The sequence below is a fragment of the Cherax quadricarinatus genome, chromosome 14 (genome assembly GCF_038502225.1).
Source record: "Cherax quadricarinatus isolate ZL_2023a chromosome 14, ASM3850222v1, whole genome shotgun sequence".
In the NCBI taxonomy this organism is placed as follows: Eukaryota; Metazoa; Arthropoda; class Malacostraca; order Decapoda; family Parastacidae; genus Cherax; species Cherax quadricarinatus.
This window is the reverse complement of record NC_091305.1, coordinates 46,790,778-46,804,591: the sequence shown is the minus strand read 5'-3', so window position 1 is coordinate 46,804,591 and position 13,814 is coordinate 46,790,778. Positions and strand designations below refer to the sequence as shown.

The following is a 13,814-nucleotide window of genomic DNA, read 5'->3' as shown; positions in this document are numbered from 1 at the left end:
TTAATCATGTAAAGATTAGGTTGCCTAGGCATTGCATCTAGCAACGTATTAATATGAATAATAGCAAATAAAGTGGGACTGATGACACCTTACTATTGGGTCATTAGTTATACTGTGCTCCTGGAACAACATACATGACTTTGTTAAACATGTAGACTTTAACACAGAGAGAAGCCATCCACCGACATCTATTTTGGCGCGTCCTGTAGCGATTACATATCTGTTAGCTATATGAGGTCTCTCAGCCATTCGAGGTTAGAAAATAGTGCAGATGACAGTGTGCAGGTTGAGAAAAGTGGACGCACCTCTAGCCACGAATGAACCAAGCAAACAAGGGAGAGATCGTTGGATTTTATGCACAAAACTGCTTGGAATCACCCTCCTAAATGTTTTACACAGATAGCAAGAAGAACGAAGTGTATTTTGATAACAGGGTTCTGGAATGGTAATTTTTAGACTTCTTATATGATTTAGGGAGTTCCCCGGATGCATAGCTGGTATTGTAAAATTTAAGTAAAGAAATAGCTGATATTTAACAGTATGTTATGATACTAATCTCCCCAAGCGAAATGGATATGCCTTTAACTAGTGCAGCGTCGAATTTAAACCAAAGGCAATTTTCGAGTTCAGTGTTTTGGACTTAAGGCTTGGCCAGAATATCCTGCACAGTCGCACCCGAGGGGTGCAGGCCAGAACAGGTTGTGATGTAGGCCTGCAGTTCTACTCCCGCTTTATGGTCGGCAAGAATAGTTAAATGAATGTAAAGTGTAAGGATCAGAGATTGGGACATTACCACCAGCAGTTCATGACTAGAGGTATCTATTGTTACATGTACCTAGTGAGGAACATTACATTTCCAAGGTTAGAGTACAAATATAAGCAGTGGCAGGAACGCTGTCATATATTCATTTAATGATGGTCACTATCACTACTTTCAAATATGTTATTAGTTCCTATATGAATAGGACAGTGACTCGCTAAAATTCTGACTTTCATTGTTTGCAAAATTTGTACTGTTTGGCTACGTGGGTTCATGTTAGAGAAGAGGAATGGGATTTCAGGGGCCTTTAAAATTATCAACACTTTCTTCACTCTGATACGAATTTTAGCTAGTAGCGAGGAGCTAGATCCGAGTATCAACGGCTGTGGGTGTTGTCGGCCAAACTTGATGTGTGCGGCCTCTTACACTCTGGTATTTTATAAATATTTTAAGGAGAGAAAATGAAGAAAAAGAACAGAGTGCAAAGAGGAATAAGGTCGAATTGTAAAGGAAAGAGTAAAAAAAAAAGTCGGTAATATTTATAAAATGGGACAAGGTTGGAAGCAGTAGAATATTCCGTCAATGTACTCACGTAATATTGTGTGTTTGGTCGACTAGGAGAGCCGAGGACACCACCACCACCACCACCACCCACACTACTAAAGCAACCTCACACGTCATCTCTGAGAAGAAAACAACAACAATAATAAAGGAAACAATACTCAAGGTAAAATCTCAACACTAACGAATAGGTAACGTCGTAAACTATTGTGGTAATGTTTATCGTGTCTACTGACACAGGTCTCTCAAGTGACCGTAACCAGTTAAGCAATTACTGGCTTACCGACTCAGGTTTTACTTTCCATTATCACAAACAAGTAGTGTTCCATGATGGTGACACTCGTGTATTCAAATCTGTATCGTCACCATCGCCAGAAGATGCATATCAACTAGCCTGAACTGAGTTAGTTTAATATGTTTATTATGCACCCCATACCCATCCTGTGGGCGGTAGTCAAAAGATTACAGAGGTACATAATTGGTCCAGGGACTGCACTCCAAAGTTTTGATAGCTGAGCAAGTTACAGAGGTAATGAACTCACAATTTACAAAGGTAATGAACTCACAATTTACAAAGGTAATGAACTCCAGGTAGGTCTGGTCACAATCATGACAAGTTACAAAGGTATTTACAGATTACAGAGGTACATAATGGGTCCAGGGACTGGGCCCCCAAAGTTTTGATAGCTGAACTAGGTACAAAGGTAATGAGCTCACAAGTTACAAAGGTAATGAATTCTGTAAGAATGGTTACTTACGTTTATACATGGCTACAATCATGAACAAATTATAGTGTAATGAGCAATTCACACTTCCACACCCGGTCACAACTGTAATGAGTTATTGGTGCAAATATTGATTGTTGAGTCACACACACACACACACACACACACACACACACACACACAGGAGCTAGGACTCGACCCCTGCAACCACAAATAGGTGAGTACACACACACACACACAGAACTGAGGGATGTTAACCTTTCACCATGATGGGGAGGCGATTGATTTTGAACTTAATCGCCACTGTAAATTAAAGATTTTTATATGGTACAAGATTAATTGAATCTAAACGTAATTAGTAGGTCAGCTGAAAATAGAATAGTTCATAGTATATTTAGTTCCAGGCTAACAACCTTAGAATCTAACTAATTATTGGGTTACTTGACTAGCACCATAACTACTCTGCCATTCCCATCACCTTCAGAAATTTGTTTACAACCCAATCTTCGCCCTGATCCAAAATCTGTTTCAAGCTAGATACTTTATTCGTAACGCTTTTGCCTTAAACTATATTACCCGACTGAAACTGACTAGTTACGACAACTTTGCCAGTTGTCGACCCAGCCTTGGCTCCCTATCGTGGGAGTGTCAGACGTATGTCTGCCATGGGAGGAGGTACAAGTACCTCCTCATCTTCTGGGGCAAATTGTCCCCAGGCCTAGCCCCATTCCCTACCCCCACAGGGAACATAGGGAGAAGCTAGGCACCTTGGACTGCCACAAAAGCCCGCCCCACTGGGCTCGAAGGGTGTGGCAGCTACATAGCAGCAGATGATGTCAGGAGGTGCTAAGGCAGCAAGAACTACAGGATCCTTTTGGAGCTACACCCCAGCTTTGGGCCACAGCCCGAGCACTGGGGAAGCTCAGGGATGCCTCTTGCTGTGTGTGCTGACTGCTGCTGCTCCCCGTTCTGTCATCTCCCTTCCTCTGGCGCTGTGACCTGCCCTCACCTCTCCTCCTCTACTGCAGTGACCCAACTATAATATTGATCATCCATACTATGTACACTGATGGTTCCCACCACCAGTCTACAGGTACATCTGCTGTATCACTGTCGTTGTGGAACAGTAATTGAGCCTTCCTAGACAAAGATGCCAAGTATTCCTGGTACGAAGTGCACAGTGCACTTTTTCGAAAAGAGGTTGGCAGTAGACTTATGAACGTGCGTTTTTAAGAGTTATGTTTGATCAGTTTTTAGTAGTAGCGACAATACAATCAGACAGAGGTATCCTTTATGTCCCATAATCTCTGCTCTACCCACTGCAATGCTTACAAAGGATATAGTATAGTATGGCATATGTTTCACATGCAGTTATATGTGAACAATGATTATTTGAGGTCAGTAAGAGGAAATATTCACTAGTCATAACATGGCTAATAATCCAATTTCAGTGTGAGACAACACACTTACACTTATTAAGACTGAATTAACGTATCCTCGGTAATGTCTTCAATACTAGTGTATCGTGGCTCGCTTGGCAACGCACTCGCCTCACAAAGTGTGTCCACAGTTCAGTCCCCAACCTGAGAGAAAACATTGGGCATGTATCCTTATTAATGCCAGCAAATAACCCCCGCCCCCCCAAATTCCATCAATATAACGACATTTATCTTTGCAAACATACAGGGTCTAAAGCCATCAACAAACAAAATTCCTTACATCAAGGAACTGCTTACGGAGTCAAATGCTGTGTCTGCAGCATTCACAAAGACCCACATACGAAATATGGTTCCCAGGTTAAAACCTATTCAGATGCGACAGACTAAACAGGCAACAAGTGGGGGTTCACTTGTACATCACAGTCACTCATTTGCTCAGAACTACTAAACACCTCAAATGATGTAGTTGAAGTTTTGGCAGTAACGACTGAAAACCAAAACCATGTCATTGTGGTACTATACAAGCCTCCGGATGCAACTTCCCAGCAATTCCAAGAATAGCTTTTGAAAATTGACCAGAAAATCTCCCAACTCCTGCCCCAAACATCTTGCTACTGGGAGATTTCAACTTGGGACACCTAAAATGGAGGAAGGTAGCAAATAATGTTTTAGCAGAGATCACCCCAGGAGGCAGCTCAGATGAAAATTCACACACACACACACACACACACACACACACACAAGGGACACTACCAGAGAGAGAGAGAGAGAGAGAGGGGAGGATGAACCAGCAAGACTGGACCTTGTGTTCACCCTGAGTAGTTCAGACATTGATGACATCACATACGAAAGGCCCCTCGGAGCTCGTGACCACGTAGTCCTGAGTTTTATTACATGGCAGAGTTACAAGTGGAGAGGGTAACAGGAGTCAAATTGGCAAAGCCAAACTGTAAAAGGGGGGACTACACAGGCATGAGGAACATCCTGCGGGAGGTGCAGTGGGACAGAAAAACGGTAGGAAAGTCAGTAAATGAAATGATGGAATACGTAACAATAAAATGCAAGGTAGCAGAGGGAATATTTGTTCCCAAGGGCAACAGAAACAATGGGAAGACCAAAGCGAGTCCTTGGTTTACCCGAAGGTGCAGGGAGGCAAAAACTAAGTGCATTAGAGAATGGAAGAGGTACAGAAGGCAAAGGACCCAGGAAAACAAGATCAGTCGAAGAGCCAGAAACGAATATGCACAGATAAGGAGGGAGGCCCAGCGATAGTACGAAAATGACATAGTATCGAAAGTCAAGTCTGACCCGAAACTGCTGTTTAGCCGCATTAGGAGAAAGACAACAGTCAAAGACCAGGTGATCAGGCTGAGGAAAGAAGGTGGGGAACTCACAAGAAACGATCAAGAGGTATGCGAGGAGCTTAACACGAGATTTAAGGAAGTATTCACAGTGGAGACAGGAAGGGCTCTGGGAAGACAGGACAGAGGGGGACACCAACAGGGAATACACCAAGTGCTGGATGCTATGCACACAACTGAGGAGGTGAAGAAGCTGCTAAATGACCTTGATACCTCAAAGGCAATGGGACCGGACATCTCCCCGTGGGCCCTCAGGGAGGGAGCAGATATACTGTGTGCCATGAACCACAATCTTCAACACATCCCTTGAAACTGGGCAACTACCTAAGGTATGGAAGACTGCAAATGTAGTTCCCATTTTTAAAAAAGGAGACAGAAAAGAGGTGCTAAATTACAGACCAGTGTCACTGACGTGTATAGTATGCAAAGTCATGGAGAAGAATATCAGGAGGAGAGTGGTGAAGCACCAGGAATGGAACAAGATTATAAACGACAACCAGCACGGATTCATGGAAGGCAAATCCTGTGTCACAAACCTTCTGGAGTTTTATGACAAAGTTACAGAAGTAAGACACGAGAGAGAGGGGTGGGGTGACTGCATATACTTGGACTGCAAGAAGGCATTCGACACAGTTCCTCACAAGAGATTAGTGAAGAAACTATAGGATCAGGTGCGTATAACAGGAAGGGTACTGCAATGGATCAGAGAATACCTGACAGGGAGGCAACAACGAGTCATGGTATGGGATGAGGTATCACAGTGGGCACCTGTTACGAGCGGGGTCCCACAGGGGTCGGTCCTAGGACCAGTGCTATTTTTGGTATATGTGAATGACATGATGGAAGGGATAGACACAGAGGTGTCCCTGTTCGCAGATGATGTGAAGTTAATGAGGAGAATTAAATCAGATGAGGATCAGGCAGGACTTCAAAGAGACCTGGACAGGTTGGACACGTGGTCCAGTAACTGGCTTCCCGAATTCAGCCCTGCCAAATGCAAAGTCATGAAGATCGGAGAAGGGCAAAGAAGACCGCAGACAGAGTATAGGCTAGGTGGCCAAAGACTGCAAACCTCACTCAAGGAGAAAGATCTTGGGGTGACGATAACACCGAGCTTGTCTCCGGAGGCACACATCAACCAGATAACTGCTGCAGCATATGGGCACCTGGCAAACCTGAGAATAGCGTTCCGATACCTTAGTAAGGAATCGTTCAAGACACTGTACACTGTGTACATCAGGCCCATACTGGAGTATGTAGCACCAGTTTGGAACCCACACCTGTTCAAGCACGTCAATAAATTAGAGAAAGTGCAAAGGTTTGCAACAAGGCTAATTCTGGATCTCAGGGGTATGTCCTACAAAGAAAGGTTGAAGGAAATCGGACTGACGACGCTGGAGGACGGGAGGGTCAGGGGAGATATGACAACGACATACAAAATACTGCGTGGAATAAATAAGGTGGACAGAGACAGATTATTACAGAGAGGACACAGAAACAAGGGGTCACAATTGGAAGCTGAAGACTCAGACGAGTCACAGGTATGTTAGGAAGTATTTCTTGATTGGAAGTATTTCTTTTTGACTGGAATTTCTTGACTGGGAATTTAGAATCATACGACTTCTTAGAAGTATTTCAGGATTGTTTTTTGAAGCAGTTTGTGACAGAACCTACAAGGGGAAATAACCTGCTTGACTTAGTTATGGCAAACAATGAATCCCTTGTTAATAATTTAGAAATTTCAGAGGAACTGGGTGCTAGCGACCACAAATCAATTACATTTAGCATTGAATGGAAGTATGATAGTAGCGATAACTCAGTAACAGTCCCAGATTTTCGCTTAGCAGATTACGATGGGCTTAGAGAACACTTATCATCTGTTGACTGGGGTAACGAAGTGAGCTATCAATATGACAGTTTTCTGAACACTATACATGCTGCTCAAAGAACGTTTATCCCATATAAAGAAATTAGATCAAATAGAAATGACCCAAAATGGATGAATAATAGGCTCAAATATCTACTAGGGCATAAGAAAGGAATTTATAGGCGTATCAAAAGAGGTGAGGGTCATCTTATGAATCAGTATATTGACATTAAGAGGGACATTAAAAAGAGGATAAGAAAAGCTAAAAGGGACTATGAAATTAAAGTTGCTAGGGATTCTAAAACTAACCCAAAAAGTTTTTTCCAGGTCTATAGAACAAAAGTTAGAGATAAGATAGGTCCCCTTAAAAATAACTATGGGCACCTTACTGACAAAGAGAATGAAATGTGTTTGATTTTAAATAATTATTTTCTCTCAGTTTTTACACAGGAAGACACTAACAATATTCCAGTAATTAATTTTTACAGTGGGCTAGAAGAAGATTAATTATGTAACATCACAGTCACTAGTGAGATGGTTGTGAAGCAGATAGACAGACTGAAGCAAAATAAGTCGCCGGGTCCTGATGAGGTTTTTTCAAGGGTTCTTAAGGAATGCAAAATGGAACTCTGTGAACCATTAACTAATATTTTTAATTTATCTCTTCAATCAGGTGTAGTGTCTGATATGTGGAAGATGGCTAATGTAACTCCTATTTTTAAAACAGGGGACAAGTCGTTACCGTCAAATTACCGCCCAATAAGCCTGACCTCAATTGTAGGCAAATTACTAGAGTCAATTATAGCTGAGATTATAAGAAGCCATCTCGATAAGCATAGCTTGATTAATGATACTCAGCATGGATTCACAAGAGGCCGGTCTTGTCTAACTAATTTATTAACTTTCTTCAGTAAAGCTTTTGAGGCTGTTGACCACAATAAAGAATTTGATATTATTTACTTAGATTTTAGTAAGGCTTTTGATAGAGTTCCGCACCATAGACTGTTAAAGAAAGTGGCAGCTCATGGCATTGGGGGAAAAGTGCTCTCGTGGATCGAGTCATGGCTCACTGACAGGAAGCAGAGAGTGTCCATAAATGGGGTTAAATCCGAGTGGGGATCTGTAACAAGTGGCGTTCCACAGGGACCAGTCTTGGGCCCGTTGTTGTTTATAATATATATCAATGATCTTGATGAGGGAATTGCTAGTGATATGAGCAAATTCGCCGATGACACAAAGATAGGTAGGATAATTGATTCAAACGTAGATGTTATGGAACTTCAGGAGGATTTAAACAAACTCTATTCTTGGTCAGAAAAGTGGCAGATGCAGTTCAATGTAGATAAATGCAAGGTTCTGAAGCTTGGGAGTGCCCATAACCCTAGTACTTATAAGTTAAATGATGTAGAACTTAGCCATACAGATTGCGAAAAGGACTTGGGGGTTATGGTGAGCAGCAACCTTAAACCAAGACAGCAATGCCTAAGCGTACGTAATAAGGCAAATAGATTACTGGGATTTATATCAAGAAGTGTAAGCAACAGAAGTCCAGAGGTCATACTGCAGCTTTATACATCATTAGTAAGGCTTCACCTAGATTATGCAGCTCAGTTCTGGTCTCCGTATTACAAAATGGACATAAATTCGTTAGAAAGCATTCAGCGTAGGATGACTAAATTAATACATAGCATTAGAAATCTTCCTTATGAAGAAAGATTGAAGACTCTTAAGTTACATTCACTTGTTAGACGAAGAATGAGGGGAGACCTGATCGAAGTGTATAAGTGGAAGATAGGTATTAATAAAGGGGATATTAACAAGGTCTTGAGGATATCTCTCCAAGAGAGAACCCGCAGTAATGGATTTAAATTAGATAAATTTAGATTTAGAAAGGACATAGGAAAGTATTGGTTTGGAAATAGGGTAGTTGATGAGTGGAACAGTCTACCTAGTTGGGTTATTGAGGCTGGGACTTTGGGTAGTTTCAAATCTAGGTTGGATAAGTACATGAGTGGGAGGGGTTGGATTTGAGTGGGACTTTCACAGAGCTTATTTCTTGGGTGGCATTGAAAATTGGGTTGGGCAAATGTTTTGTTAGTGGGATGAATTGTAAAGGACCTGCCTAGTATGGGCCAGCAGGCCTGCTGCAGTGTTCCTCCTTTCTTATGTTCTTATGTTGAGTCAGAGTCGTCAGGAAGTGGAATAGCCTAGCAAGTGATGTAGTGGAGGCGGGAACCATACACAGCTTTAAGACGAGGTATGACAAAACTCAGGAAGCAGAGAGAGGACCTAGTAGCGATCAGTGAAGAGGCGGGGCCTGGAGCTGAGTATCGACCCCTGCAACTACAATTAGGCGAATACAATTAGCCGAGTACACACACAAACTATTAAATCTCTGCATCAAATTCACTTTAAACCAGCAAATATTAGAACCTACAAGACAAGAAAATACGCTGGACCTCATCTTCACTAACAACGACGATCTGATACGTGATATAACCGTATCAAAGACAATACACTCAGATCACAACATAATAGAGGTACAGACATGTGTGCACAGGGCTCCTGACCAGCAGAATGTGATCAGTCATGAGGCAGCCTTCACAAAATTCAACTTCAATAACAAAAATATACAATTGGAACAAGTCAACCATGTCCTAAATGAAACAAGCCGGCATGATAGTGGGTTTCTTTCTACTTAGCAAACCAAAATTGTAATTACATATTGTAACCTTGACAAAGAATTAAACATTTACTTTACTAAACACGGATCCTAACCTTTGCGTAGAAAGAAAATAACTGTGACACTTGAGGTCTGCTCAAGGCACATTCCATTAAGAAAAAGAAAGTGAAGATGTAAATAAGAGAGACTCCCTATACAGGCGAAGAATCACAGAGCTGTTGAGAGAGGCCAGTATATCTGAAATACGAAGAGAGGCACTGGTCAGTGAAATTGCAAATATTGAACTTAAGCTTAAGGAATCTTACAGGAGACAGGAATCTCAGGAAGAACTTAAACCCATAAAGGAAATTGAAAAAGACAATACTTCTCTTATGCCAAATCTAAGGGTTAGTTTTTACTTTAATATGTTTATTATGAAAAATCTAAGGGAAAAACAACATCCAGTATTGGGCCCCTGCTTAGGCGAGATGGAACCTACACAGATGACAGCAAAGAAGTGAGTGAGATAGCAAAGTCCCAATATGACTCAGTTTTCAGCGAGCAGTTAACCACACTAAGGGCCGAGACCCAAAATTTGGTTAGCCCAAAAATCTGATATTATCCTAGTACCACAAGACTTTATAAGGGCAATAAATGACATGCCCATGTACTCTGCCCCAGACCCAGACTCGTGGAACTTTGTTCTCTTCAAAAACTGCAAGAAGCCCCTGTCATATGCCTTCAGCATTCTATGGAGAGCATGGACACAGGGGTCATGACACACACTAAAAACAACATACATAGCCCCACTCCACAAAGGTGACAGTAAAGCAATTGCAAAGACCTACAGACCGATAGCACTAACATCCCATATCATAAAAATCTTTGAATGGGTTCTAAGAAGCAAGATTGCCAATCACCTAGATACCCATCAATTACACAACCCAGAGCAACGTGGGTTTGGGCAGGTCGCTCCTGCCTGTCCCAGCTACTGGACACTTATGCAGCATATGCTGCATAAGTGTCTCAATCTTCAACTTGTCGGTTTTTCAAACCATTCATCACAACTGTCAGACACTGCAGCATCATGGGATCTTGTTACAAAGAATTCTTCAACACTTGTTCAACCTTTGGACGAAGACCTACTTCGACTAGTGGATGGTACCACTATGACCCCGCCTCCATCTGCTTCACGTCACCTCACTACAGTATATAAGCCACGTCTACGGCCCTATGCTGTACATTCTACAAGATTGATGGACTGAACACATCGACTCCAGGTTGAGGGACTGATTACCTCATTCTCCTCCTCTCCTTACGCCTTCCTCTTTGTATTGGACTGATGAAGCCACTGTGTGGCGAAACGTTTCCTGAATAAAGATTTCCATATGCTGCATAAGTGTCTCAATCTTCAACTTATGGTACTAATGTTGCTGGCTACAACCCCAACTATGGTACTAATGTTGCTGGCTACAACCCCAACTATGGTACTAATGTTGCTGGCTACAACCCCAACTATGGTACTAATGTTGCTGGCTACAACCCCAACTATGGTACTAATGTTGCTGGCCACAACCCCAACTATGGTACTAATGTTGCTGGCTACAACCCCAACTATGGTACTAATGTTGCTGGCTACAACCCCAACTATGGTGCTAATGTTGCTGGCTACAATCCCAACTATGGTGCTAATGTTGCTGGCTACAACCCCAACTATGGTGCTAATGTGAGAATCGTGAGAATGGTGTACATAGCCTATGTTAGGTCCTTAATTGATTATGCTTCTCCCATGTTGATATTAGCTAAAGAAAGTTCTCTACGACCCTTGGAGTTAATGCAAAATGAAGCCCTCAGAATTATTCTTTGGTGTCCCAAATCTACAAAGATTCTTAATATGAGGAAGGAGCTTGGTATTTCTAGTATCAGTGATAGGATTGTTAAGATTAACACTGTACTCGGTATTAGAATGTTAAGAAATGTACCCGACACTGCCACAATGAATCTTGCTAAGTGTCTAGAGGTAAATACACACAGATCTAAATGGACTGTGAAAACGTGCAACTGCATTAAGTTTTATAACTTGCATGAACTGTATCACTGTAGGCAACAAGAGCATTTCACCCCTCCATGGAAGATGTGTTCATTTAATATCACATACCTGCAAGTCCCTCCCAAGAAACTCATTGCTAGTAATCCCTTCCTTAAATCACTTGTTAAAGCAACTGCTCAAGAAGAAATTTCTCGCCTAGCTGGTAGTAATAAGTTATCACAAGTTATATACACTGATGGATCTAAACAGGAGTCTTCTGGTAAGGCTGCATCTGTTCTTGTTGCCACCTCCCTAGTTAAGAACGATAATAAATTTGTTGAGTTAGGCATAAGAATTAACAACTGGGCGTCTACATTGAAACTGAATTGTTTGCAATCATAATGGCGCTAAAGCTAACTTATGACACTGAGCTTGACTATCATCATTACTGATTCTATGTCATCATTGAAGGCTCTTGACTCATATAATGACTCCAACAACATGCTCATTGGAGAAGCCAGGTACAGATACTCAAAAATCAGGGACAAAGGGATTAATGTACAATTGCTATGGATCCCATCACACATTGGATTACTCCTTCATGATAAAGTTGATATGTTAGCCAAGAAGAGTACCCAGAAGGAGAATGTAGAATATAACTTTGGTATATCTGTGTCTAGCATTAGGAATAATATTAGGAGAGAAGTAAATAATGAAAATGATTGTTATAGGAATGCAGTTAGAAGCCTGAGTAGATCTATAACTCACTATGATAACATGAACGTAGATAAGTATGTTTATGGAGCAACTTGCAATGTGAACAGACTGACTGATGTTGTAGTGGCCAGGCTTAGGCTTGGTTACAAGTACTTCTGGCAGTTTGGGAGAGAGAGATTATCAAACTAAATGCAAATTATGTGATTAGGCATATTGTCACTGTCTTGAACACTATATGCTTAATTGTCCACTTATTGAAGAATACAGAGACAGACAGTATAATAACCTACGTGACATATCAAGATATCTTATTAATGAAAATAAGATACCAGATATACTAAGCAAATTTCCTAAATTTGCTTGTAATCGATAAGTGAACTATAGATATGTAGATATAAACCCATATGTACACCTGTTAACCCTTTTGGGGCCTAGTTCTTAGGCCTTTTGTGTATCCATATGCTCTTGCGCTACCGTCCACAGGATGGATATGGGGTGCACAAAAAACGAGCCACTTCGGTGGCAAAATCTAAAATCTAACAGTACCGTGTCTTCCTTTGCAGATGACACCTGAATTTGCACGAGTGTCCTCCACTGAAGACACTGCAAGACTCCAGGCGGACATCAACCAAATCCTTATATGGGCCGCAGAAAACAACATGAAGTTCAATGATGAGAAACTTCAATTACTCCGATATGGAAAACTTGAGGAAATTAAAACTCTATCCGAGTATAAAACAAATTCCAACAACACAGCAGAGCGAAAAACTAATGTTAAAGACATGATGGATAATGAGAACCTTCAAAACTAGGGATGCCAAGCCCGTGATGTCACTCTTCAGGTCACTTGTTGTATCTAGGCTGAAACATTGCTGCACACTAACGGTACCTTTCAAGGCAGGTGAAATTGCTGACCTAGAAAATGCACAGAGAACCTTCACGGCGCATATAACTGCGATAAAACACCTCAGTTACTGAGAAGTTTTAGTTAGTTTAATATGTTTATTATGCACCCCATACCCATCCTAGTTACTGAGAACGCTTGAAGTTCTTCAATCTGTACTCCCTAGAACACAGGCAGGAGATGCACGATTATATACATTTGGAAAATCCTAGAGCGATTAGTCCCAAACTTGCACACGAGAAACACTCCCTTTGAAAGCAAAAGACTCGGCAGACGATGCAACATCCCCCCAATTAAAAGCAAGGTTACCATTTGCACAATAAGAGACATTATTATTATTATAATCAAGGGGGAAGCGCTAAACCCGGAGGATTATACAGCGCCTGGGGGGGGGGATGTGGAAGGCATTTAAGCTTAATTCGGGGAACTGGAGCACAGATCCAATTTCCTAAATCAAGAGCCCCTCACCAACATCAAGGAACCTTCCTTGAGGGGAACAATAAGAGACAACACAATAGGTGTGGGAGGCCCAAGACTGTTCATCTGCCTCCCAGCATACATAAGGGGAATTACCAATAGACCCCTGGCTGTCTTCAAGAAGGTGCTGGACAGGCACCTAAAGTCGGTACCTGACCAGCTGGGCTGTGGTTCGTACGTCAGTTTGCGTGCGGCCAGCAGTAACAGCCTGGTTGATGAGACCCTGATCCACCACGAGGCCTGGTCTCAGACCGGGCCGCTGGGGCGTTGACCCCCGAAACCTTCTCCAGGTATACTTATTGTCTTCTGTAC

At 41.9% G+C, this 13,814-nt stretch overlaps 1 protein-coding gene across 4 annotated transcripts in view; it reads right to left on the bottom strand.

Annotated features, from left to right (window-relative positions):
* Positions 1-13,814, bottom strand: part of LOC128694830 (uncharacterized) — a 61,738-nt gene that overhangs the window by 15,702 nt on the left and 32,222 nt on the right. For 2 of the 4 annotated variants that reach the window (XM_070084989.1, XM_070084987.1), the window contains exon 2: positions 1,353-1,443. The exons of the other annotated variants lie outside the window; for them this stretch is intronic. Coding sequence is in view for 1 of the 2 variants with exons in the window: in XM_070084987.1 (XP_069941088.1) it covers positions 1,353-1,441 (89 nt within the window). In the remaining variant the exon portion in view is untranslated. The remainder of the gene's footprint in view (positions 1-1,352; positions 1,444-13,814) is intronic. 4 annotated transcript variants of the gene reach the window in all.